This window comes from Cercospora beticola, chromosome 8 (genome assembly GCF_033473495.1).
Source record: "Cercospora beticola chromosome 8, complete sequence".
Taxonomy (NCBI): Eukaryota; Fungi; Ascomycota; class Dothideomycetes; order Mycosphaerellales; family Mycosphaerellaceae; genus Cercospora; species Cercospora beticola.
Window position 1 is genome coordinate 2066250 of NC_088942.1, and position 24018 is coordinate 2090267.

Genomic DNA, 24018 nt, shown 5'->3' on the forward strand with positions numbered 1-24018 from the left:
CTCAAGTCCCTTCAAGGCTCAGAGGCTCGACAGATTGCCCTCTATGCTTCGCACAGTCCTGACTCTAGGCTCAATCATCTCCACTGGTCTAGCTGCTCCCAACGCAGACGCTTTCGCAGCATGCAAGACTCTAGACGACAGATACTCTGACCAGGTCGCGACAACCGGTGTCGATTTTCCTCTCGGTCTTGCATACACTCAAGCCCGAACGAGCTACTGGTCGCTCGCGAATGCCGACGTCAAGCCAGCATGTATCTTCTTTCCCAAAACTGCACAGGACATCCAGTTCGCCGTTCAAACTTTGAATAAATACAATACCGCACCTTGGGCAATCAAAGGTACGTGGTGTGATCCATGGTCACAAGCCTTGCGACGATTGGTCCTGACCGTCCGATAGGAGCCGGCCACAACCCCAATGTCGGATTCTCCAGCACGAAGGATGGTGTACTTATCGCAACGCACGAGTTCATGGCGACGACAACTCTCGATTCGAACAATCTGGCCCACGTTGGACCTGGCAATAGGTGGATCGATGTGGCAAAGGCCCTGCAGCCATCCAACAGAGCCGTAGTCTCTGGTCGGCTGGGTGTTGTTGGTGTACCCGGCCTCACGATGGGAGGAGGATTGTCGTTTCTCTCGACACAATATGTAGGCCTTCACGGAGTCCTTATGCTTCATGACACTGCTAACACAGGACCCAGGGAATGACAGCAGATAACGTTGTCGAGTTCGAAGTGGTCACAGCGCAAGGCGAGCTCACCCGCGCGAATAGGAACCAGAACAGCGATCTCTTCTACGCAATGAAAGGAGGTGGTGGACAATTCGCTATCGTGACCGAATTTGTCATGCAGACATGTAAGGATGTCCCACACCACACACTTCAAACTGCTGCGGCGAGACACTTACACTTCACCAATCGCAGATCCTATCGGCAAAGTTTGGGGTGGTCACAAGATCTTTCCCATGTCACAGAAAGATGCTCTTCTAAAAGCTACACACAATCTTAACTCCAACTACAACGATACAAAAGCTGCCGTGATTGTCACTTACAGCTCGACTCTCGACACCCTAGTGGACATCTTTGTCGTCTTCATGTAAGCTATACTGAACAGTGGAGGTCTGTCTCACACATGCTAACTCCCATTTTTCTTTTCAGGTTCTATGACGGCCCTCAGCCAGGAACAATTCTCGACGAATTCAACGCCATCCCTTCTCTGATCGACCAGACCAAACCCAACAGGGACTACGCCGAGCTTCTCGACTCCAACAGCTTCTTCTCCCTACAAGGACAGCGCTACCTCATCCGCACAGGGACTCTGCCAAATCTGCCAGGTGCCCAAGGAGTCGATCTGTATAACTTTGCCTTCACGAGCTTCTTTGACGGCGCCAAGAAAGCCCAACTCTTGGAGATCGATAATTACATCTTTTCGATGGCTTTTCAACCCATCCCACACCAGCTTGCGAGCAACTCGGTCAACAACCCAAGTGGCGTGAACCTCATCGGCCTGGATCCGAGGTACGGGGACAAGGTATTCTTGGAGTACGATGTTTCCTGGCTGTTGCCCATCACCGACCAGAAAGCCGCTGCAACGATCACGAACCTGACGCAGGCGGCGCAAGATTATGGTCGATCCAAATATGCCAATGTTCGGCCGACCAACTACCAAAGCGGAGATCTTGGATGGGGCTATCGGCCACTGTTTATGAACGATGCGATGTTCAATCAGGATCCTTTGAAGAGCTATCCAGCAGAATCGTATGCGAGACTCCAGCAGATCCAGCGGCAGAGAGACCCCAATGGCTTCTTTTCGAAGAGGACGGGAGGGTTCAAGGTGTAAATGTTATACTGCTAGTGCAAACTATCATGCCGCGTTGCATGTTTTCCGCAGCCGGTCCATTCTCATGATCTGATACAGCCCTGGCTTGAGCAGTAAAACCCTAACATGGTTACTTGACTTGCAAACCTTTCTGCTGAACCGCCATGTTGACCTTCACCGTAGGCACTTTGCTCTCGGGCGGTCCTCTCAGAGCCTTTTTCGCCTCGTCCCGATAAGGCCTCCATTTCGGATTTCTCGCGAGCACATCCTGTGTAGCCTTCGTGGCGAAAGTGGAAAGCTTCATCGCCTGCTTCAAAACCATACTCTGCAATTCATCGGCACTAGCACCTTTCTTCTGCGCCCGCGCAATTTCAAGATATGCCTCTCCAAGTACTTTATCCACTTCTGGACCACGTTGCCTGCGTACCATCTCCACTTCTCTGAAAATGCGTTCAACAAGCGGAGCTCCACCAGGAATCGAACTGGCATACGCGAGTGTTGTGCGTCTCAGCATGTCGAGAGCCTCTGGGGCATTGTATGTGCCGGCTTTGAGGCTCGTGATGATCTCCTCGATAAGATTGTCGACGCAGAGCTTTGCGGTTCTTGCTGCGAGGATGGCATTGTCGATTCCTGCGAAGTTCTTCCATATGCCGGCCCCTAGGATCACGGCAGCTCCAGCGGCACAGCCGAGCAGACCACCTGTGACTACTGCTGGAGCTGCGAGTGCCAGAGGACCGGTATTGCTTTGTGATTTTGCATTATCAGTGGCATGTGCACTTTCTATTGCCTCGGGTTGCAAGTTTGACTTTGACCTCTTTGGATGTAAATTGGCACCACGTCCACTTTGCTTCGATATATCTGGCTTTGCTCGTGACGCTTTTGATATGTTCGTTCCTGGCTTATAACAAGCGGATGAGTTGGGCGAAGGTTTAGTAGGCACTTCAGCTTTCCACGCTGAACCAGCTCCAGAGGCCGTGTCGGCCTGCTTCATCTTTGATGCTCTCCGCCTCGGATTTGGCCTCGCCTTCGTTTTGCCATTCTCGGCGGCCGGCACCGCAGAGTTAGTGGCGTTCAACGCCATAGTCGCTGCATTGGGGCCAGAGATGCGCCAGCTACCCACATTCAGCTCTCAGGCTCTCGTTGCTGCGCTGGTTGGGAGTTCCATCAAGGCATGTTGTTGCAGAGCAAGCGAGGAGGATCTGCCAAGATCGCTCGATTCAAGTTCCTCGTGGTCGGATCCTTGTTCCTGCGCAATAGCTACGCTATCGCACTCCACTTTCACGCATATGGACCAACCAATCGATCGTTCTCAAACGTCGAAACAGGAAGCAGTACCGAGATACTGGTCGCTTGCCCAGTTGGTATTGCAACACATCGTACTGCCCCAGTCCGAGGATCAATTCGATACTATCGTTCAGTATGCTATGTTCTCGCCTGGTGGACTGAGCGGCTATCTACTCCGGGTCAGATACATGCAAGAAACCTTCATGAAGCACAAACCGCCTGTATTCTCACAGCAAGCGCCGTCTTGGCAGCGCAGTCTCCGCTCTCAATCGACGTCTGATTGGTCTTAGCTTGCGTGTATGGACGCGCTGTACTCCCCTCAGCGCACTTGAACAGTCTTCCCGAATGGAGCATCCTGCGAAGCCGTAGGTGTACGCCATTGCCGGTAAACTGCAGCAGCATCCTCAACCGCATCGTAGCCCAGGAGGTCCTTGTTGTATTCCGAGTCCAGCCAACCGTGAGAGGACCTCCCCTTCTCGAAATCAAAACCAGCCATTTCAGCGTCACGTTCTTGCTGCTCTGGTCCATCATGCATGTGGTAGAAAATCCTGTTCTGGTCTGCGCCTGCGACATTCAAAGTAGTCCGTCTCTTACGCATTTTCTCGTAGAGCTTGAGTACCGACGTTATCGGTTCGGCGTGAAGCTTTCCGTCTTCAGCTTGCAAATCTCTCTGATATACGCTGAGGAGGTATCCAAGAACGGCGCCGTCTTCTACAGCCATAGCTGCTCCTTGGGCTTGATATGGCAGCGTCGGATGGCATGCGTCGCCCAACAGTACTGCGTTGCCCTGGACAGTGATCAGCTTTGCGTGGTAATAGATGATCATGGGTGATCACACCTGGACCCACGTCTCCAGCTCCTCATGGTGCATCAACTTCCACTTGAGTACGGAAGGAATGCACGATATTAGTGCCTTGAGCCTAGGGTTGTCAATATTAGTCCCATAGGCGCCATCACAAAGCTCGATCGATTGTCAAGGTACTTACGTCGGATCCCAATCATCGAACGTCGCCCTCATCTCTGAAATGTCCCCTTCAGCGGTTCTTGTACCCGTTGGAAGATCATCTGGTCGTAGCAGAACCAGATTGAAGGCACTACCTGCGCGAATCGGGTAAAAGATGCAGTGCTTGTCCGGACCTAGCCACAGAACAGCGCGCTTCTCGGCACACATCTCTTCAACACTGGGGTCGTTCAGCGCTTCGAGCTGTGAGCGGCTGAAAGTGGCACGATATGCAAGATCCCCATATTCAGTGGGCGGAGATGGTTTGTTCATGATGCTCTCACGCAAGGACGACCAAAGCCCTGTGAAGCGATTAGCACGCGATCATCTGGCTATGGGTGCAGGAGCAAAGGCGCCATCAGCTCCAATGACCACATCAGCCCGCAGAGTCGAGCCGTCTTTCATGGTCAACTCAGTTCCTGAGGCGTTGACCTTCTCAACTTGAGCATCGAGCTGTAGTTTAGCACCTAATCGCGTGGCTTCATTTAGCAAGATGGCGTGGTAGTCCTCCCGGTGAATAACCCTGTGCACCTGTTGGTATTGCGTGCGGTCAAATGTAGATTTTACATACCTCCACTGCTCACCAAACAACCTGATCGACGTTTCTCCCAAGGGCTTGCGAACAAGAAGCGACCCATCGGCATACCTCCTGACATCAAAAGACTCCAACGCAGTCGCCGATTCTTCAATCTGCGAGAGTACGCCCAGCCGTTTTAAAGTCTTCGAACTGTTGGGAGGTATCTGAATGCCAGCACCGACCTGATCACACTTGTTAGAGCTCTCAGCACGAGCTTGCACTAAGCTCAAGGACACACGTTACCAATCTTGGCAGCCCGTTCCAAGATAGTGACCTCCAAGTCTCCGTGTCGACAAGCAATAGCTGCAGCAAGCCCGCCTAGTCCTGCACCAACTATGACCACCTTCAAAGGAGCTGCCATCTTTTGAAGTCGTCTTTGCAGGCACTAGCCAATGGAATTCAGAAACTTGGTACAATAGAAATCTCGTTGTCTAATACAGCCCGCGTCTGCGTAGTGAATATGCCTTGGCAGTGCAGCAGGCGAGGATATATCTTCTTGATGTTCGTCCGGCCGATTTTTCCAGTAAGATGCTTACATCAGAATGTAGTCGATTACCAGCTTGCGGGGTCTACAGCAAACTCTATATGTTCCATGTAGGGTCGATCCTTCATCATCTTTCATCATCCTTCATCATGCGCCCTTCCAGTTGATGATTCGTTGGCATGCTTCGTCCTGCCAAAGTTGCTGCATCCTGAAGGACCAGAGAAGGCAACGTGCGAGCTCTCTTGAGTCTTGAAGATGCCGTTAATCGGTTGAAGGTAGAGTATTCGATGCTGAGCTCCAGAGACACTAGTTTCGGCAGATGCCTACATGGCGGAGTAGCACCTTGTCTTTTGGCATATCCTGACACTTTCGGACTCACGGCACCTCACCTGTAGTTGACGCGACTACACTGTATGCCGGAGCTTCATCAGGCTATTAATATTATTGATCCGCGATCGCAGCAAAGAGCTGAACGGAAATACGGAAGCAGTTGCATGATGAGAGGAAGATCAAGGATAGAGTTCGGAAGGGTCTGAAACCTACTCGGGACTTTTGCTGCCGTGCCGTGTAGCCACAGGGAAAAGACGACGACGCAAGTAAACAATTATCGCATTGCGTCTCGACACTTACATACAAGATCAATGATGAGTCCGAAAATGTCTCAATCACACGCTCCGGTGCTGCACCAAATATTGTCAAGCGTGGCCGAGATGCCGAAAACAGCACTTCCGCGGCAGCTTGACTCCATCTGGACCAATTCAAAAGCGCCTCCTCTCTCATCCACATCCCAATCTGGCCAAACTCTTCTTCTTAGTCGAAAGACTGCCGCCCTCCCAAGGCTTCCAAGACGCGTCTTTTCTGGAACAAGTGCAGTCCGCGGACGACGAGTCGCTCTCCCAAAGATGTCTCCCTCCCCTATGAGTCCATCAGCGCAAGTATCTTTCTGTCCTTTTCGTATCTCGTTTCGTTGGTGTTTCTGTTCGCGTGCGAAGCGACTCGCTTGAAGGCTAGGCGAGGACGCAGTCTGCAAGAGCTGGGATCGGAGCAGGCAGAGGAGCATTATTGATCATCTCGAGCTACAGACGCAGATGCTGAGAGTCCAGCCCTCATGATACGAACGACGATGCGCTCCGTCGCGCTCCTCACCCTCTCTCTCGTCCCACACGTCCTCTCACAAACAGTATCCACCTCCGCAAAACGCGGCCTCGCCCACGTCGAAACGAGCGAAGCAAGCGACAACCACTTCTGGACCTCTGGCGATTTAACATGGTACTACAACTGGGGGCCAACGCCGGACCCAGCACTCGATAACACGCCCCTCCAATTCGTCCCCATGCTCTGGGGAGAAGCACAATCCAAAAACCAAAACTTCTACACCCAAGTCAAAAACCAAATCGACAGCGGTCGAAATGTAACCTGGGTCCTGGGCTTCAACGAACCCGACGGGTGTCACGGCGTATACGGCGGATCATGCCTAGACGCAGAAACAGCAGCAGAGATTTGGATACGTGAAATCGAACCTCTGAAAGATTTGGGCGTCAAGTTGGGTGCGCCAGGTGTGACGGGTGCCCCCACGGGTTTCAATTGGTTGCGGAACTTCTTCACAGCATGTGATGGAAAATGTACGCCCGATTTTATCCCGATTCACTGGTATGGAGATTTCCAAGGACTGGCGAGCCATGTTGGTCAAGTGAATGCAACGTATCAAAATATGACCATGTGGGTGACAGAATGGGGTTTTCCGGATCAGAAGCTGGAGGATACGCAGGACTTTTATAATCAGTCTGTTGCGTTCTTTGACAGGATAGAGTAAGCATTCATCCCGGGATTTCTGATCTGATGATCTACAAACTGACCATAACCAGCTACATAACGCACTACTCCTATTTCGGAGCGTTCCGGTCCTCAGTCTCGAATGTTGGCCCCAACAGCGCCATGTTGACGCAGAAAGGCGAGCTCACCGACATTGGAGCATGGTATTTGGGTGATGCTGCGACTGGGAATATACCCAGAGGTGATGCGCCACGTATTGCCCGATTTGCTGGCTCCTTCGTGCTGGTTGTTGCAGCAGGATTCTGGTGCCTGGGATGATCTGAAACGTCAGAAGGATACGATTCCATTCAATGCAGTTTATTAGAGATAGACCATGGCATGGCGCGTTCGGGAACTGGGCATTTATGACAGCGCATGCAGAATTTTTGACTAGCTAATCGTTGATCGCAGACGTCTGCATTTTGTGGACTACAGCGAATTTGATGCCACAACACATACCACTGTTCAAGACTCACCTTTTTCGAGCCAACACCTCAATTGAGCTCATGAGCAATTTGATGTACCCGCTATCAAGCCCACCGCGACACCAACCCACGTGGTCCCTAGGCTTCCCCATTGATGACAACGCATAATTTGCGGCTTCCCCACCAGGCGTCTGCCACAATCTTGCAATCTATTTCTCCAGACCCATATCCCCACAAAGCCACCTGGGATCAATCTACTTCACGTTATTGCTTCGCCATGCTTGGTTTCTTGCTTGTCTCGCGTGCTCTCTTATACAATCAAGCATATCGCAGTTTGCAAATACCAATGCACAGACGACCTTCTAATCAAAAATGTCACCGGAGGTTTTCTGAGTCGAAGGCGCAATATATGCATGGAAGATCCATGGACTTCGGTCCATACTTAGATCAGCCGATTGTTCCTCAGGCAGGATTGTACCCAGTTCAGTACGGATCTGGGCGTCGGAAATGGGGAAACAAGGTTATACTCTGGTGCTGACGTGCTGCGCATTCTTCCATGCTGGTTTCTGCCCAGGCGCTGGGATGTCGAACACAGAGGACTGTGCCATGCTTTCGATGGTGTGCTATCAAAGTGTCACGCACATGGGCTTGTCTTGTCCAAGAGAAGGCCAAGTTACGCCAACGCCGTTACACATGTGACAGCGGTTGGAATGTCTCTGTAGACCTTGTGGTTCGGAATCTGGCGGCAAGTTTGTTTCGTTTCAATGTGAAGCCCCAGCTAGGTGCACGATATCGGAAGGGCTTGGCTGTCTCCGGAATGTCACGATCTTCTGCTTCTTGCAGCTGTGGCTCGTCAATACTGAATACTACAGTGTGAGTGACTGTTCGCAAATTGTCAGTAAGTTCGGAGGATAAAAAAGGTTTTCCGCACATGGTCGGACAAGACACGGACACGCGCCGTAGTGCCGATGTTGGAACGACATTGAAACGTGTCAAAGGTGTTGCAGAGGATCCCAGGATAGCATCAGTCGATCAATTGTTGGTGTCCTCCTCTGCGCCCAAAGGAGTTTCAGCTACAATCGCGTTAAGCCTGTGTGGTGAAAGGATGTGTTGGCTGCAGTGAGCCCGACTCCTGCAGCAAAGGAGCGTGCATGATCCATGGGGAAGGCCGATGGCACGGATGTGGTGGTGCCTTTTGCCAATCTGCGCGGGTGGGAATCCCCGTCAGCAGATCATTCCGCGCCCGCGTTATGGACATCCTTTCACAGCTGGCAGTGCGTGACGTTGATGCTCAACAACATCCGCTACACCGCTCTCTCTGCGGGCAGAACGACGGCGATGTTGAGCTCGCAGCGGCGACGCAAATCGTGAACTGGCGGAAGCAGTGACGTCGAGTGTCCCGATCAACAAAGGAAAAGGCGCACGCGGCAAAGGCGCGATGAAGAGTGGCTTTTCCCCAACACCGAGATGCCAAGCCAACCAGATGCCGGTCGGAGGATATCGGAGGATCCAGATCCAGACAGTCAATCGACCTTGCCGTAAAGCTTTCACGTCAAGCTACTGGAGATGGTTCCTTTTCGATGATGGCATGCGTGCTTCCTTGACTGCAGCGTCCGGTCTTCTCCAGGTCACCGGGCGGGGAGGATGCAAGTGCGTGCGGAGCGGTTGGCTTGTCTTCCAATGCCAAGTGTAAGAAAGTGGTATGAGGATCGCATTTCGGCAGTCGAGCACCAGTAGTACGACGAGCTGAGCAATTCCTCCCTCGATGACAAGCGATCGAGGGCTCGAGGCAAAGCACGCCCAAGACTCGAGGCGTAATTGGCATATGTATTCGTTCCACGCCTGCTGATAAGAACCAAATCGCACCTCGAATGGTTGTCGAACAGTGTTGAACTCTTCGGTAGCTGCTGGAAGCAGATCGTAGGCTAATGCGAGTTCCTATCTGCGTCCAATCAGGGTCGCACTGAAGGAACGAGGTCTACTCTCCGTGGCATAGCGGCCGTTCTGAACCTTGTCCTCCGAACCAATTGACGCCGGATGCTTATGCAGGACCTTTATCCTCACTTCTCGTTGTGACTTTAAACGTGCAGTCATCGTGTACGTCAAAAGATAAGAGGGCACACGAGCTGATGCTTTTCCTCGGTTGGGGGCGCCCAAGCAGAACATGTCCGTCATGCTTGATTTCCCACGCCTGCCAACCGCGTCGCGCGCTGGGCACGGGAGAGAAGATAGTGAACAGGAAAAAAACGAAGCATGATTCCCAATCTCGCTGCTGACAGTGCACGGATGTCGATTGGGGTGCGGTGTGTGAGCGGTAGCACTGGTCTCACAGCTGTACCACGCTGGGGCTATTTTGGCGTGCCTCCCAAAAGGGTTTCCAGGGTTCGCAGCAGAATTAAGGCTCAGGCGAACGTGCATGCGTGGATCCCATCGTCGGAAGACAGGGTGGCCCAACAGAATGGCCCAGCTTGCCGCGCGAGAGTGGAAGCGCAGCGACAAGGAAGCGTAGATTTTAGCTTGAGAGCTCGCTCCCATGGGGTGTGTGGCACTGCCAAATCCACGCGCCTTTATCAGTCTTTCTTTGGAGCCTTTCTTCAGTCACCACCTCTCGGCGCCCTTATCTCTAGCTTGGCCACAGCGCAGGACCCTACAAGCGAGAGTTAGTCGACGATCTGTGGCTCGGCAGGTGGAAGTATCCTTTCCACCCATCCATCATATAGCCAGCGTTGGACCTTCCAGCCGATCCAGAGCTTCTTCTGGCCTGAGCCTCACTTCACACACGCACCCTCAACCTCTTTCTTTGAAACACTTTTGCAGTATTACTGCAATTGGGTTTGCACATTCAGTTTTCTTATTGAGACTGAAGTTGGGTTGCATCTTATCAGCGGCATTCTCAGCTTACGTGCCTGAACGGGCTCGCATAGCAACCAGGGCTTCGAACGCCGCATCCGACCTCACTCGAATACACCACACATTGGAGACGATCTCGAACGACACACAACATGTCTGGCGGGTACGCACCCAGCTATAGCTGGATTGGTGCTCCAGCCGAATTCAATGGCACCAACGAAAACACAGGAGGCGACAGCTGTGAGTAAAGAACTACCTCGGGTTTCGACTTCGCCGCAATGGAGAAGGAGCAATTCGAAGATTGGACACCAAAAACGAAACACAAACTGACAATGTCACAGCGGTAGAAAATCTGAACCAATGGTTCGCAGCCGGCGACACATCCTACATCATCGTAGCCTCCGCCATGGTCATGGTCATGGTTCCCGGTCTCGGCTTCCTCTACTCAGGCCTCGCACGAAGAAAGTCAGCATTGAGCATGATCTTCGCCTGTCTCGGCTCCTACTCCATCATCACATTCCAATGGTATTTCTGGGGCTACACTCTCGCCTTCAGCAGCACAGCATCGAACTCCTTCATCGGCGACCTTCACAAATTCGGCCTCAAGAATACACTCGCAGTACCTTCGCAAGGAAGCCCTCTGATCCCCGACTTGCTATATTCGTTCTACCAAATGCAATTCTGCGCTGTCACGGCGGCGATTATTATGGGTGCTGTGGCTGAGCGTGGAAGGTTGATGCCCGCGATGGTGTTTATTTTCTTCTGGGCGACGATCGTCTATTCTCCGGTGGCATACTGGGTATGGAATGCGAACGGTTGGGCCTTCAAGTGGGGTGTGCTCGACTACGCTGGTGGCGGTCCTGTCGAGATCGTCTCCGGTATGTCTGCTCTCGCCTACTCGATGGTTCTGGGAAGACGCCAGGAGAAGATGATGCTCAACTTCCGTCCACACAACGTCTCGCTCATCACTCTCGGAACTGTCTTCCTCTGGTTTGGCTGGCTCGGATTCAATGGTGGTTCATCTTTCGGTGCCAACCTCCGCGCTGTCTACGCTTGCTGGAACTCCAACTTGACTGCCATGTTCGCTGCTATGACTTGGGTTGTCCTCGATTGGCGTCTTGCTCGCAAGTGGTCGATGGTCGGCTGGTGCTCTGGAACCATTTCCGGACTCGTCGCTGCTACTCCAGCATCTGGTTTCCTCCCACTCTGGGCTTCCGTCATCCTCGGTATCGCCACTGGCGTAGTTGCCAACTTCTCCACCAAGATCAAGTACTGGATCCGCATCGACGATTCGATGGATGTGTTCGCTGAGCACGGCGTCGCCGGAATGGTCGGTCTCTTCTTCAACGGTGTCTTCGGCGCAACCTATGTGATCGGTCTCGACGGCGTCAACACCGATCTCTTCCCAGGTGGCTGGATCCACCGCCACTGGCTCCAACTCGGCCAGCAGGTCGCCTACATCGCCGCCGTCACTGCATACTCATTCGTCGTCAGCGCCATCATCGCTTACGCCATCAACTTCATCCCCGGCATGAAGCTCCGTGCTTCCGACGAAGCTGAGCTTCTCGGTATGGACGACGACCAACTCGGCGAGTTCGCCTACGATTATGTCGAAGTCCGTCGTGACTACCTCGCCTGGACACCAGCCCACGGCGACGTCAACAAGGGCGAAGCCGATGTTCCCCAAGGCGATCGTCACGGCATTCAAGGCCACAGCGACATGCTCGAAGGCAAAGACCCCAACGGCAGCGAAGGCAGCAGCCAACAAGGGACGGCGCATACCGGTATCGGTGGTGACCGACATGGTATTGCATATGAGGAGATGGAGAAGGCCAAGCGTGAAGCTCAAAGCGGTGGCCATTAATCGTTTCTTTTGCATCGTTTCTAATTTGTATATGCTTGGGACCTCTTTTGGCTAGAAAAGAGTTTTGAAATTTTCCGAGATACCAGAACAGCACACGCTCAGTCAGATGGTTTGATCACAGTGTCAGCGGCGCTTCACCTCGTCGGCTGTTTGATGATTTACACTGTAGGATGTGGATGAGCCAGCGACATTTATAGCGATGTACGTATTTCTTGTTTATATTAGACCTAGACTTTCGCATTTCAAAGTTCTCGGTGTACATGTCCCCTACTACTGTAGTCACGTTCTTGCTGTTGTGATGTCGTGATGTCGTGTACTTGATCCTAGATCCACTTCACATGACCAAGCTTCAGCTAGACATGCAATCGGTCTTGTTCCTGATGCACTCCTGACCAAGCAAGACAAGATCGCGTGCGCATGACAAGCAAAACAGCAAGACATTGTCAAGCATGTATTGTGGTCCTGTAAGGATCGATCGGTGAATCGGGCCCATCTGCTTGGGCTGCAAGGAGGTGCAGTGTAGCGAAGGCCATGCGAGATAAGAGCTCTCCAACTTTTGGTCGGACCACCTCGCTTGCCACGCGGTGGCGACGCAATTGCAGGATTCCTTATCTGCTTATGATGATGTTGCTGAGCCAGTGACAGGCAAGGCACTCTAGTGACAAAGTCGATCATGTTCGGGCAGAGTGGCGACGGGCATGGGGAGGAATATCCGCGAAGCAGCCTGCTGGAGGAGTTTTGCTGGTTCGATGTAGGGCGACTGCTTGAGGCTGCTCTGGGAGCGCGGTCGGTCTTCTTCGGTGAGCAGACTACTGGCCATGAATCACTTGCCCTGAATGAAGGAACTCTCTTCCCTTGTCAACGGCCGACAAGTTGGTTGTGAGATTGGACCCGGAGCTGAACGTGGTATCTGCCTTCCCCGTGCTCGTGCTCGCTGTCAGCCAATTTGAACGTTCTTCGATTCACCTTCTAGAGTCTGCTCATCGCAGCCCTGGTGGGCTCTTGTGCAGTTCGCTCGTTGTGTTGTGCAGTTGGCTCGCTGTTTTGGACAGGTGCGACTTCACTCTTCACCATGCAAGAGCCAGATGGCTTTGGTCCAGCGCAGAGGAACCCGAGCCGTGGTCTCACAGCGCATCTCAGTCACGACTGTTATTAAACGATTTCTGCTCATAGCACTGTGCTCGAATTTTTACGGCACGGTAACTTGGATGTCACGCAGTTTTGCAGTGTCAAGTAGCGCTCTCGAGAGAACGTATGATGGATGGCCAAAATTTGACCTATGCTCAGGTGAGTTGCTATTCCCGTGCATGCACACTCACCGAACTCTCGATCGGCGGTGTGCAACAGCTATGAGACCGTTGGTGTGTGTGACAAGCAACGGACGGGCACATAATGCCATCTAGACCACGGGAGTTCTGGCAGCAGCAACCTCTCCGGGCCGGTCGTCGTATCAGAGCAGATGCCGCGCCGAGAACGAGCAGTGTATGTGTTTCTGTTCGGGAAGCAGAACATATGGTCATTGCTGGCGGACCTGAGTGCCCGCTAGCCCTGCATCGATTGTGTCAGTTTGGCACAACTACGAAGTGCAGTCCCAAGACTCGTAGTCACATCGTTCTCGGCAAGCAGTCTGAGGCCATAGCTGCCGAAGCCTTGAGGAGTTGAGGATCCCGTGTGCGGTATGTCGAATTGAGTCAGGTTGCAGCGAGCGGAAAGTGAGACGGCAGTGCAGTGAAGAGTGCATGCATATGCCGCACGACGATTCGAAACGTGTCGGGGTCGTAGGTTCTGCAGGTCAGCATGTCGTACCACGGCAGGTTGAACACAATCCATCACAAGAAATGCAGCTCCGAGCGTTGAACTTGTCGTCTTGGAGCAGCGATTCGTGGGCAGTAGTCGCCGCGGATTTGACTCGTTTTGCAGCAGGAAGCCGACGTGCCGCTGCAGCATTGACAAGTTTAATGAGGCTCAGAAGGCGGGATGTCCTGGCCCTGCCGACTTCACTCGCGCAGTTGCGCATTGCCCTGTCTTTTTCTGGCCAGTGGCCACCATTCGCCGCGCCCAGCGGAGTGGGAGCGCGCCGTGTCAGTGGCCATGCGCAGCACGACACAGGTGCACGGCGCGGGGGGCATGGCTTCCCCCAACGACGGCGGGCATTAGAGACGCGAGTATAGCAGGACAGCGGTCTCGACATGCGACGCGCTTGGCCGTCTGCCGGACAACACCCATGCCGTGTGCTGGCGTTTGAGATGCCCCTTTCCTTGCATGTGCTCTGCCGTGTGTTATAGCCAGCGTCCGCCGTGTGCAGTGCGCAGTGGTGCTCCGCGCGTACACGAGCGCTGCCTCCTCCTTCGAGCCCCCAACGGACGCGTGTTTGTGGTATCGCGGTTGGCTGCGCCAGTCGATGAATGGACGCGAGCAGGGACCGGTGCAGCCGACATTGCGCATAGATTGCGATGAACGACGCGCTTGCTCGGCAGCGCCCACCCCAGCAGAGGTCGCGGTCGTCGACCCGCTCGCTGCGCCCGCCGCGCGACGAGAATGGCGCCGAGCTGGGGTTCAAGGGCATGCGCTATGAGCACTTCAAGACAGGCATCCCGCCGCGCGCGGTGCGCTCCATCAGCGACACGGGCAGCGGAGCGGCGAGTCTGGACACCATGGCAGCAGCAGGTGCGGCGGTGGAAGGTGACGCGCAACACGAGCAGCCCGCATGGCACACAACCGTCCCGCACTCTGCACCTCCTCGAGAGTTCGGTAGCGCACAGCGCCCGCAAACGAGCCCCAATGCCTCGCCGCGTCTGCCACACGACACGACTCCCACCGCCCAATTCTCCTCACCGCCGCCCTCCTTCCTCGACGCCGACTTCAAGCGCGACAGCGGAATCGCTCCTTCTCCCGCAGCGCATGCCGTCGTGACCTCCCCGCGCACCCAGCACGAGCGCAGTCCGCCAGGCTCAGTCACGTCCAGCCCGCCTGCACCACCACCGCTCCCGGCCGTTGTCGTTCAGAATGAGACCGTCGATGAGCAACCTGAGCGCAGCAGGTACTCTCTCAGCGCCTACCGCGCACGACGAAAAGCCTCGTCACAAAAGCCTCCCCTAGCCCGGCCCACCACTCCTTTGTCCAAGGTTAGGAAAATGGCGAGTTTCCACGGCCTCGACGCGGCCATTCCCGCCAGTGCCAATGATGAGATCAGTCTGGAGGATCTGGCGAGCAACAAGGTTGAATTCTCTACGAGAGGCAGTCTGATGTTCGGGGGAAAGAAGATGCAGGAACTCATTGGAGCTCAAGGACAGGACTATCCAAAGACCGATGACCAGCCAGCAGCGAAGAGCGCGGATGGTCCAGAGTCAGCGCCTCAGACCGACAGCATTGCACCCAGCTTTACCCCCAGCTCGCCTCAGAAACCAGAAGTCGCTGGAAGTCTGCACGAAATGCCCCTGTCGAATGTTGGAGTCGCAAGCACCACACAAGATGTGCCTCAAGTGAAAGTCGAGGCTGCAGACAACAACTCGGAGACACCACGGAAAAGTGATGAAGCCGGGCCTGCTCCAGAGACTCCGACGCAGCCAAACGAGGGGCCGACAGCAGTCAAAGAGAAAAGAAAAGGGTTGGTTGCCGGGCGTAGGAAACCCAGCATACAAATGCTTCAGGCTGCTATACATGGCGGCAGAGTGCTGTCGGCAGAGGAGATGACCTTCTCCATGAAGGTCAGGAGCATGTATGAACACGGGGATGAGCGCGGGGCGAATTGGGGGTTGCCAATGAGTAGCTCCATGAGTTACACGACGTCGGGAAAGGACACTCCAGATACCATGATCCGAGATACACCCACGCCCGAAGTCGTGGTGCACAAGGCGAGATCATACGACCAGGGCAATGATAGCGATCAATGGCCACTGTCCGACAATCGATTCAGCTACATATCAAAATACTCCAGGACTTCTAACGAACTTGCTGGCGGCATTGAAGATTGGGAGAACATAGATGGATCGCTCGTGGATCGATATGGGTTCATTCACCTGAATCGAGGAGACTCTTCCGGTTCGAGCAAATCGGGCCCTGACGGTGGCATGCAACGCGTAGCGACATCTCTGAGGATCAAATCACAGTCACGGAGGACGAGAGAGCGGGGGCTTCAGCGAGGCTTGAGTAGTGCTCGCTCGTCACGGTCCTTGCCACCGCCCTCCAGAGACTTTGGCACGAGAGGTGGTCCAGGTTCAGTGCATAGTACGTACTCGACATCGTCCAAGAGCAGCAGGAACCCCTTTCGATCCCGGAGCATGCGAGTTCTCGCGGAAGCTTCAGATATGCTCTCATTGCCGCCTGGACTCGCTGATATCGCCGAAGCTGAAGACGCGGGTGCAACTGCATCAGCACAGAAGCAGCGTGAATGGGCACGTGGTGAAAAGTGGCAGAAAATGGCCAAAACTGTTGTACGACGAAACGAAGGCAAAGGCGGGGGAATGCACTTCGAGTTCGACACTACTGACCCCAAACTTGTCGAAAGAACATGGAAAGGCATTCCCGATAGATGGCGTGCCGCCGCATGGCACAGTTTCCTTTCCGAATCCGCAAAGCGCAGAGGCAACCGAACCACAGACGAAGAATTGATAGGACAATTCCACAAGCTGCAGGAGATGAGTTGCGCAGATGACGTCCAGATCGACGTTGATGTTCCCAGGACTGTGCAGCTACATATCATGTTTCGGCGGAGATACCGAGGTGGACAACGGCTGCTCTTCAGGGTGTTGCATGCCATGGCGCTCTACTTCCCAGAAGTCGGATATGTGCAAGGCATGGCTAGCATAGCGGTCACACTGCTATGCTATTATGACGAAGAGAACGCTTTTGTGATGATGGTACGCTTGTGGCAACTTCGAGGACTGGAGTCCTTTTTCACCGAAAACTTCAGCGGCCTAATGGCTGCATTGGCCGAGTTCGAGCAAGACTGGCTGTCACGAGGAGATGTGGCGGCCAAACTTACTGACCTGGGCATTACTTCTGTGACCTACGGCACCCGCTGGTATCTCACGCTCTTCAACATGTCTGTGCCCTTTCCCGCGCAACTGCGAATCTGGGACGTCTTCATGCTCCTGGGCGACGCTCCTGTGTCTACAGGAGCCCCTAACGCGTTCGGCGGCGCTGATCTGGACGTGCTCCACGCTACGAGCGCGGCGCTGATCGACGCCACGAGGGAAATCTTGATCGACAGCGACTTTGAGAACGCAATGAAAGTCCTCACATCGTTCGTTCCGATCAAGGATGAAGACATGTTGATGAAGGTTGCTCATATCGAGTACAAACTGCGGAAGAAGAGAGGCAGCACGATCAAGGCGTAGGGAGTTCTGATCAACAGTCACAGCAGAAGCTCACTCCGGATGTGATTGCACCTTTTTCGGGGGAACCACCACCACGAATTTGAGCTATGCTGGGAAGGAGAGATCTCCTAGCACTTTTCTACAAGTATTTCTTTTGGGCTATCAAGAAGGGTTCACAAAACACAAAAGCATTGGGGAAGCGATGGGGTTTACGGTGCACGAGGTTTCAGGTGCACGAGAAAGGGAGGAACGACGACGATTTGCACAATACACAGGCGACGAAGACCGACAGTGGAGAGGTGGCAGGTTCTCTCTTTTCCTTTTCCACCTTTTGTGTTCTGGTTTTTTTCTTTTTATGAAGATACCCTCGATCGACATGTGCGCGGCGCAGCAAAGTGATGTAGATATTAGACCTAATGTAGAAATATAGTACTTTGCCTCTTTCACTATGCAGAGGCCACGTTCTGTTCACTTGCATGCTGGCTTGTATCTCAAGGAGGCACCTCGATCTTGCTGTAGGCTTTCTTGGAGTGCCCGCGGCGAGGAGTCGAAGCTCTGTCGTGATGGTGTATGGAGATTGGTTGTGGGAGATTCGATTGCTTGCGTTGGTTCGAAGTCTACTTCCTGCCGCGGAGGCATACACTTTCTTAATTTCTGGACACGGCAACCAAATCTCAGATGGGTGGTTTCGGACTAGCGAAGCCTTTTTGCGTGTTACATAGCGTGTATACTGTACCACGATTTGGAATCGCTGTACAGGAATGTATGTGTATAGTTTTTGTCACAGGCGGATAAATTCTCAGGAAGGAAGAGAGATATCTCGCGAGGTCTTCGAATTCGATTGACTATTGACATATAGGAGTCTCGTACAATATGGAACGATGGGGACAAATTTCAGGAATTTGACAGGAGTGAGTACACCGATCAGGCGACTAGGGGCAATAGGCAGGTAGCATTGTGATATGCCTCGTGGATTTTTCCAAGCTACACAATAATGGCAGTGAAAGAAAGGGCTTTCGCGCCGTGAAACGCGTTCCGGCGGCCGGGTGGAGCTGGTGTTGGGACACCATTGATCTATGGCCGTTGTCAAAAGGCGACACTCCCTCGAGTCGCGGATTTCTTCTGATGCCGAAGGCTGCGGTGATAGGTTCGGGGGCGCACCAGAGCGAATGCAACAAAGTCGGAAATCCAGCATCTAGAATGCAGTGTCGAAAAGGCAATAAAGTAAGCCATATGGGGCATGAACTGCTAGCTGTCCATTCGCACCATCTCTTCGTCATTGTGCTCCATGGCTTTTGTTGGCCTCGTCAAGGCTGGCGTGAATGATCTCAGCTGCTCGCAGGCCATCAAAGATAGGATTGAGATTGTTGGTCTTGCCATGTTCGCTCATCATAATGGATGCACACCAGTAAGGAGGGATGTGGTGTCGACGGCCGTTCTTCTGACAGACTTGCCGCAGTTGTGTGGACCGTCCCGAGTCTTACGCGCATTGAATGCCAGGGCCATCAACAGAGTTAGCAGGCCTGACCGACAGTGACCCTAGGGCTTTTTCTGTACTTGAGTGTGCGCGCGGCGCCGCGCCTGTGCACAAAGAAGAGTAAGGATCTTGTTGCAGACGGCGGAGTTCTCAGCGAGGATTGTTTCAGACCACCCAAACTTGTGCTTATCATTCTATCCTGGAAGTGTCTTGCGTTTGTCGAAATAGGTATACGGCGCGACACTTGAGCATGGCGCTGGCCTGGGTCACTCAGTCCATTGTACATTTCCGATGTGGTCTTCGGAGAATTTCCCAATTTGTCGACAGGTATTCCGGCTCTGTTCCTCAGCACAACACTAGTGAGGTCAATAATCGGACTTGTCAGCATGTCTCATCGCGTCTCATGCCTATCAGGTCAGTCTTGACTCCCTACTGTCGGTCAACGGACAAGAGCGAGGCTATGTGTCAATGCACTGTCACATGTCTTCACCTGCGCATATGTTGAGCAGGTTGTGGAAGCTATTCGCATACTTCCTAGAAGATGGTTGATGCAATGCACCACTGACGTGGACTGGACTGACCGCTCGTGCAGAAAGAGTCACGAAGAGCCATGAAAGATTGGTTCAGCGTTCGTGGCGGATTTCCAGATTCGCTCAATATCAGTCTTGGCGTAGCGTATGCTGCGGGTCAGAAAATATGAACCTATAAGCAGATGTCCCGCCGCTCTTTGCAGTCTCATCACTGCTCATAGTATTAAGGTAGAACCTTCTGAGAGGGGAGCCACGACAGGACGGGCAATGTGCAGCTCATCAATGGCTCCCGGAATATACAGCTCTCACAGGCGGGGATCCGATCGTCTCTCTGGCGAAATGCCCGACGTGCATGTCGAGTGCCAGTCCGGAGCAAATCTGCGATGCGCACACCGCAGTTAGCCACGAGAAACAAAGAAAGGCCGCCATCGGACGATGCAATGTACAGTAGTAGTAGGAGCACGATCCATGTTGTTCGTCCTGGTGCAGCGCGACAGCGCGGCTCACACCTCAGTAGGGGAGAGGATTAGCCTTGCGAGATTGAGTGCATATGTGCCAGCCTATCCTCACCGTTCTCGAACGTCGCCACACCTGCAGGAAATCTGATGTGGCTGACATCGCACAGCCAACCACAATGTTGTGCTTCTCAAGAAGGTTTGGGAGATTCTGGTTGTTGGAAGTAGTGAGGCGTGGAAACCTGATCGCGACCTAGTGGAACTGCCCAATCCGTAGGTGATCGCCTGAGGTTCTTGTCGCGTCGTAGCCTCGTAGGATGAAATGCAACGTGCGGCACAGATAGGAGCGGATGGTCGTCGGTCTCGGCCCTCGAAATTGGAGTGCATATGCCGCCAAATCCCAGGTTCGCGTTCGTCTATTGTTCCTCTTCGCTGTCGCCGGCACATTAGGCGAGGGTGGTGAGAAGAGTCGAGTAGTGATGTTCAATGTGACATCGGCAATTCTTGAACGCGGTCGTTGATCTTGCCTCGACTGAGCACGATCGACGCTTCCAGCACACGAGTCCGCCATGTGCTGGACCCCAGCAAAGCGAAAGCTTGAAGATCAGGCAGCTGCAGCCTGCAGCCTGACTGCAGTACGTCTGCTGCTTCCTTCATCCGCTGCGGCACCGAGACTGCTACTCCGTCCCCTCGTCGTGTTTGTCGTCTGTATGGATGCAGGAAATTATGTGGACTCATCGGACCCTCCAGCACCACTTTGCACCTCTGGCCGGCGAGAGCGGAGACAGGACCGCTTTCGGAGTGCGCACGCTTGGAATACTGCTGCTTCTCCCACCTGATTGGCCTGCAACACCACTCTTGTGTAGCTGCACGAAACGGCTCGATGGGCCTTTTTCAGCGCCACCGTGTTTCAAGAGCGATGGGGGAGGGCGGTGAATGGCTGCTCAGATTGCGGAGAGCGACCAACAGCGACCCGGAATCTCATTGCTGCTGACCAGATGTGGCTGGAGCACTCGAAACGGTTATCACGACACCCAGTGCCGTGCAGCGAGCCCACAACCCGGCCAGAACCAGATGCCTTGCCGGTCGCCGACTGCTGCAGCAGCCTCCTGCCATTTGTGTCAACATGAAACGGCATTGCGGTGGACCTCGCGCGCTCCAAGCATCAGCAGCGCGTCTGGCGGAGGAGCGAGCGGGTCTCATCAATCAGCAGTGGCATGGCCCCTCCTCGCATCGCAAGGTTCCCGGAACGGTCGTGGTGCTGCGTCTGAGGATGAGAAACTGGGGGTGAGGGCAGACTCGTGGTGAGCATGCTCGAGCCTTCAAGCCACACGGCTCAACCCAGGTTCGCGCCATGGCTTGGCCACTGATCGGCGGGGCTGGCGGGCAAGTTTGCGCGAGCGTGAGCAAAATGCGCCTCGTTTTGCTGGCAACGCCGACAGAAAACGATGGCACGGGCGGGAGGCGCTGCACAGCACGCTGAGACGCGCGCAGACCAACCCAGAACGGACGCGGCAGTGCGAAGCTGATGACCGGGACGACCAGGATTGCGCCTAGCCGTTTCACGAAGTGGTAAAGCGACATTGATGCAGCGAAGCTTGTCCCATCTCGCCGTGTTTGGCGTACACGCTGGCCCGCATCTGGCTGGTGTGAGGGTGTTGCTGCTGGCGTATGTGCACCAAACCGCCCGCTTTGCAATATCTGCCGCAGCCTTTCTGGATCGCCCAGCGCACACAATCGATCGTTGCCAGCAGCAGAAGCAGCAAAAAGGACCGACAGGCTCTGGCTCGGGCTGGCTGCAGGGCATGCGAGTTGCAACTGCGAATGGCGTACGTGCCGCCAAACTGAATTTCCCTCTCTCTTACTGGAAACGTCATTGCCGCACTCACTGCTACCCGCGTGGGCGCGCGCCATCTGCTCGACTCAGCTGATCACATCGATTGACAGGACGTCAGCTGTTGTTGGCTCGGCTCGCATACTTGCGACTTATTCGTGCACTTCCCTAAGGACGACTTTCCCAATCAGTTGCAGCACGAACCCGGCTGGTACTCTTCTCAGCTCGTGTTCACCTCTGGGGGGCCAGCCCGCCGCGCGCCGTCTCGCCTTTCTTCTTGACCATCTTTACGACTGTCGAATGCGAGTCACTTGATTCGATCGCCGCTCGCCGCCTTACATTCCCTCGAATCTCCGCGTCACTCTCTCTGCAGACTAGCTCGGATGCACCTATCGCAAACCGCTGGACAGGTCGAACGAATCAACTTTGCGAGCCGTTGATCGACACTCGCCAGCAGGGTCTGACTGAGCTAAGCTGCCATCGATCTGCTCACATTGGGCTCACCTGGGTAGCGATACACGTGGATAAAGGTATGTGCTCGTTCTGCCTCTAATTACCCTTTTGGAAACTTCCTCGCCCACCATCTGTGTCGCTGCCACCGCCTCGATCGAATGCTCGAATGAGCTCCCGTCGCCTCCATGTCACTTACTCTCTCACAGCCGATTACGACCGAGTTCGGCAGCAAATACACTCATGATTTTAACACAAGATTCTCGATTGCTAAGTCGCGTTTCTCCCCCAAGGCCCGGGTTACAGATTCGCCCTCGCCGGTGAGCTTTACGCGGATTGGCGTCGGCCTGGACGAAAAGATGTCGACGCCTCATCATACTCATCGAGGTCTGCCACCTCCTGCGGCAATGGCATTACCCGAGCCAGCCAGACCTGGACCATCAACTGCTCTGAGCTCTCAGTTGGGCGCTATACCGGAACCTCCAAGGCAATGGGCAGGTCAAGAAGACCAGATGCGCAATTGGCTCGCCGCAAAGGCAGAGGAGGACAAGCGAAAGCAGGAAGAGGAGAAGACGAGGCAGGAAACGCTTCGGCTTGAGCAACGAAGAATCGAGTCGGAAATGTTGCGAGAGTCATTACGAGCTGGTGTGCCGCCTGCCATGGTACCGATGATCTATGCTGGCATAGGAGGTGGGAACCTATTCAACATCAGCATGGACTGGTTACAACAATATGCCGGCCAACTGCAAGTCTCGCAGCAGCAATTGCAACAGGCTTCGCCAGACATGCGAAGAGATGGGAGATTGGTTGGTCCACCAGCTCCAGCAAACTATCCAGGAGGTCAACAACCTCAGGTCCTCACTGGCCAACCAACGAATGAACCACAACCACCACCAGGTCCGTTGCAGACGACCTTCCCCGCGTATCAACCTGCACCTGCACCAGCCAGACAGCAGCAACAGCAGCAGCATGTGTCTGTCCCACGATCAGCAACCCATACCCAACTTCCTAAGCTTACCACGAACGAGATGTACGTTCACCAACCGCCTGCGCCCTCTGTCACCTCCCATCCTCTGCAACAAAGCCAGACGGTCCAGCAGGAACAGGCCACATCGTCGCCATCCATCTATTTTCACCATTGGGTGCCTCCCCAAGAAGCAAAGTCGAATCAGCAGCCACAGACCCCGGCAAATAAGAACGAACCGAGCTCAGCACACCCAGGATCCAGTCTGCGCGAAGATTACAAGGAGTCACCACGAAAGCGAAAAGCCCCAGGCGAACACCAACCCAACCCTCCACCCCCAGTCGGCCCACAGTATACGTCGCCATCCTTCTCGAACACGTCGAGCGGATCTCGGCAAGGTGGTCGTGGACATGCCCGCACCCGAAGTAACGCGTCGTGGAGCCGCGAAACCGACAGTAGGCCCGAAAGTTCTTCCAACCGGCGAGACGAGCCACCACCATCGATACCAAAACGAGATTCTGGCCAGCAAGAAGAGATTGGCAGCAGTCAAGGCGGCGGGGACGAGCCGCCACAGGGTCAGGCATCGTATGCAAAGGACGAACCCTCGAGGGGCCCTTCGGCGGCGCCCTCTGTCGCCGCTACGGATCTGTCGCGTTTCCGGGAAGCGCATCCAGCAGAACCGCGACCAGGGTCGAGCTGACATCGGGCGTGCCCAAACGCAAATGGCCTTGCACAAGTCCAGAGACGACTTGTCAATTCTATTCTGGCGGCCTGTCCGTGACGAGCGATCCCGATACCTACAGTGTAGGTTCCAAATATATTCGGCATCATAGTTTTTGCATTCTGAGGTTATAAACGAGGTGGCGAAGCAGTCAGG

The 24018-nt window shown here is 54.1% G+C and overlaps 7 protein-coding genes across 7 annotated transcripts; 5 read left to right on the forward strand and 2 right to left on the reverse strand.

Moving 5' to 3' along the window:
• Nucleotides 1–43: 43 nt before the first annotated feature.
• On the forward strand, nucleotides 44–1838 carry RHO25_012055 (uncharacterized protein; the record flags this gene model as incomplete). Its single annotated transcript, XM_023603459.1, has 5 exons — nucleotides 44–338; nucleotides 398–648; nucleotides 702–855; nucleotides 923–1094; nucleotides 1157–1838. The coding sequence occupies 5 exons, from the start codon at nucleotides 44–46 to the stop codon at nucleotides 1836–1838; spliced, it is 1554 nt and encodes a 517-aa protein (XP_023454741.1).
• A 109-nt stretch (nucleotides 1839–1947) lies between these two features.
• On the reverse strand, nucleotides 1948–2898 carry RHO25_012056 (uncharacterized protein; the record flags this gene model as incomplete). The annotated part of the gene is made up of 1 exon (XM_023603460.2): nucleotides 1948–2898. The coding sequence occupies one exon, from the start codon at nucleotides 2896–2898 to the stop codon at nucleotides 1948–1950; it is 951 nt and encodes a 316-aa protein (XP_023454439.1).
• A 522-nt stretch (nucleotides 2899–3420) lies between these two features.
• On the reverse strand, nucleotides 3421–5039 carry RHO25_012057 (uncharacterized protein; the record flags this gene model as incomplete). Its single annotated transcript, XM_023603461.2, has 6 exons — nucleotides 3421–3888; nucleotides 3940–4021; nucleotides 4088–4403; nucleotides 4458–4624; nucleotides 4673–4860; nucleotides 4917–5039. The coding sequence occupies 6 exons, from the start codon at nucleotides 5037–5039 to the stop codon at nucleotides 3421–3423; spliced, it is 1344 nt and encodes a 447-aa protein (XP_023454440.1).
• Nucleotides 5040–6285: 1246 nt separating this feature from the next.
• RHO25_012058 (uncharacterized protein) lies at nucleotides 6286–7253 on the forward strand (the record flags this gene model as incomplete). The annotated part of the gene is made up of 2 exons (XM_023603462.2): nucleotides 6286–6971; nucleotides 7028–7253. The coding sequence occupies 2 exons, from the start codon at nucleotides 6286–6288 to the stop codon at nucleotides 7251–7253; spliced, it is 912 nt and encodes a 303-aa protein (XP_023454347.2).
• Nucleotides 7254–10401: 3148 nt separating this feature from the next.
• RHO25_012059 (uncharacterized protein) lies at nucleotides 10402–12113 on the forward strand (the record flags this gene model as incomplete). Its single annotated transcript, XM_023603463.2, has 2 exons — nucleotides 10402–10489; nucleotides 10591–12113. 2 exons carry the CDS (start codon nucleotides 10402–10404, stop codon nucleotides 12111–12113), a joined length of 1611 nt encoding a protein of 536 aa, XP_023455004.1.
• Nucleotides 12114–14566: 2453 nt separating this feature from the next.
• On the forward strand, nucleotides 14567–17452 carry RHO25_012060 (uncharacterized protein; the record flags this gene model as incomplete). The annotated part of the gene is made up of 1 exon (XM_065603482.1): nucleotides 14567–17452. The coding sequence occupies one exon, from the start codon at nucleotides 14567–14569 to the stop codon at nucleotides 17450–17452; it is 2886 nt and encodes a 961-aa protein (XP_065459554.1).
• Nucleotides 17453–22365: 4913 nt separating this feature from the next.
• On the forward strand, nucleotides 22366–23841 carry RHO25_012061 (uncharacterized protein; the record flags this gene model as incomplete). Its single annotated transcript, XM_023603465.2, has 1 exon — nucleotides 22366–23841. One exon carries the CDS (start codon nucleotides 22366–22368, stop codon nucleotides 23839–23841), a length of 1476 nt encoding a protein of 491 aa, XP_023454307.1.
• Between the last annotated feature and the right edge of the window lie 177 nt (nucleotides 23842–24018).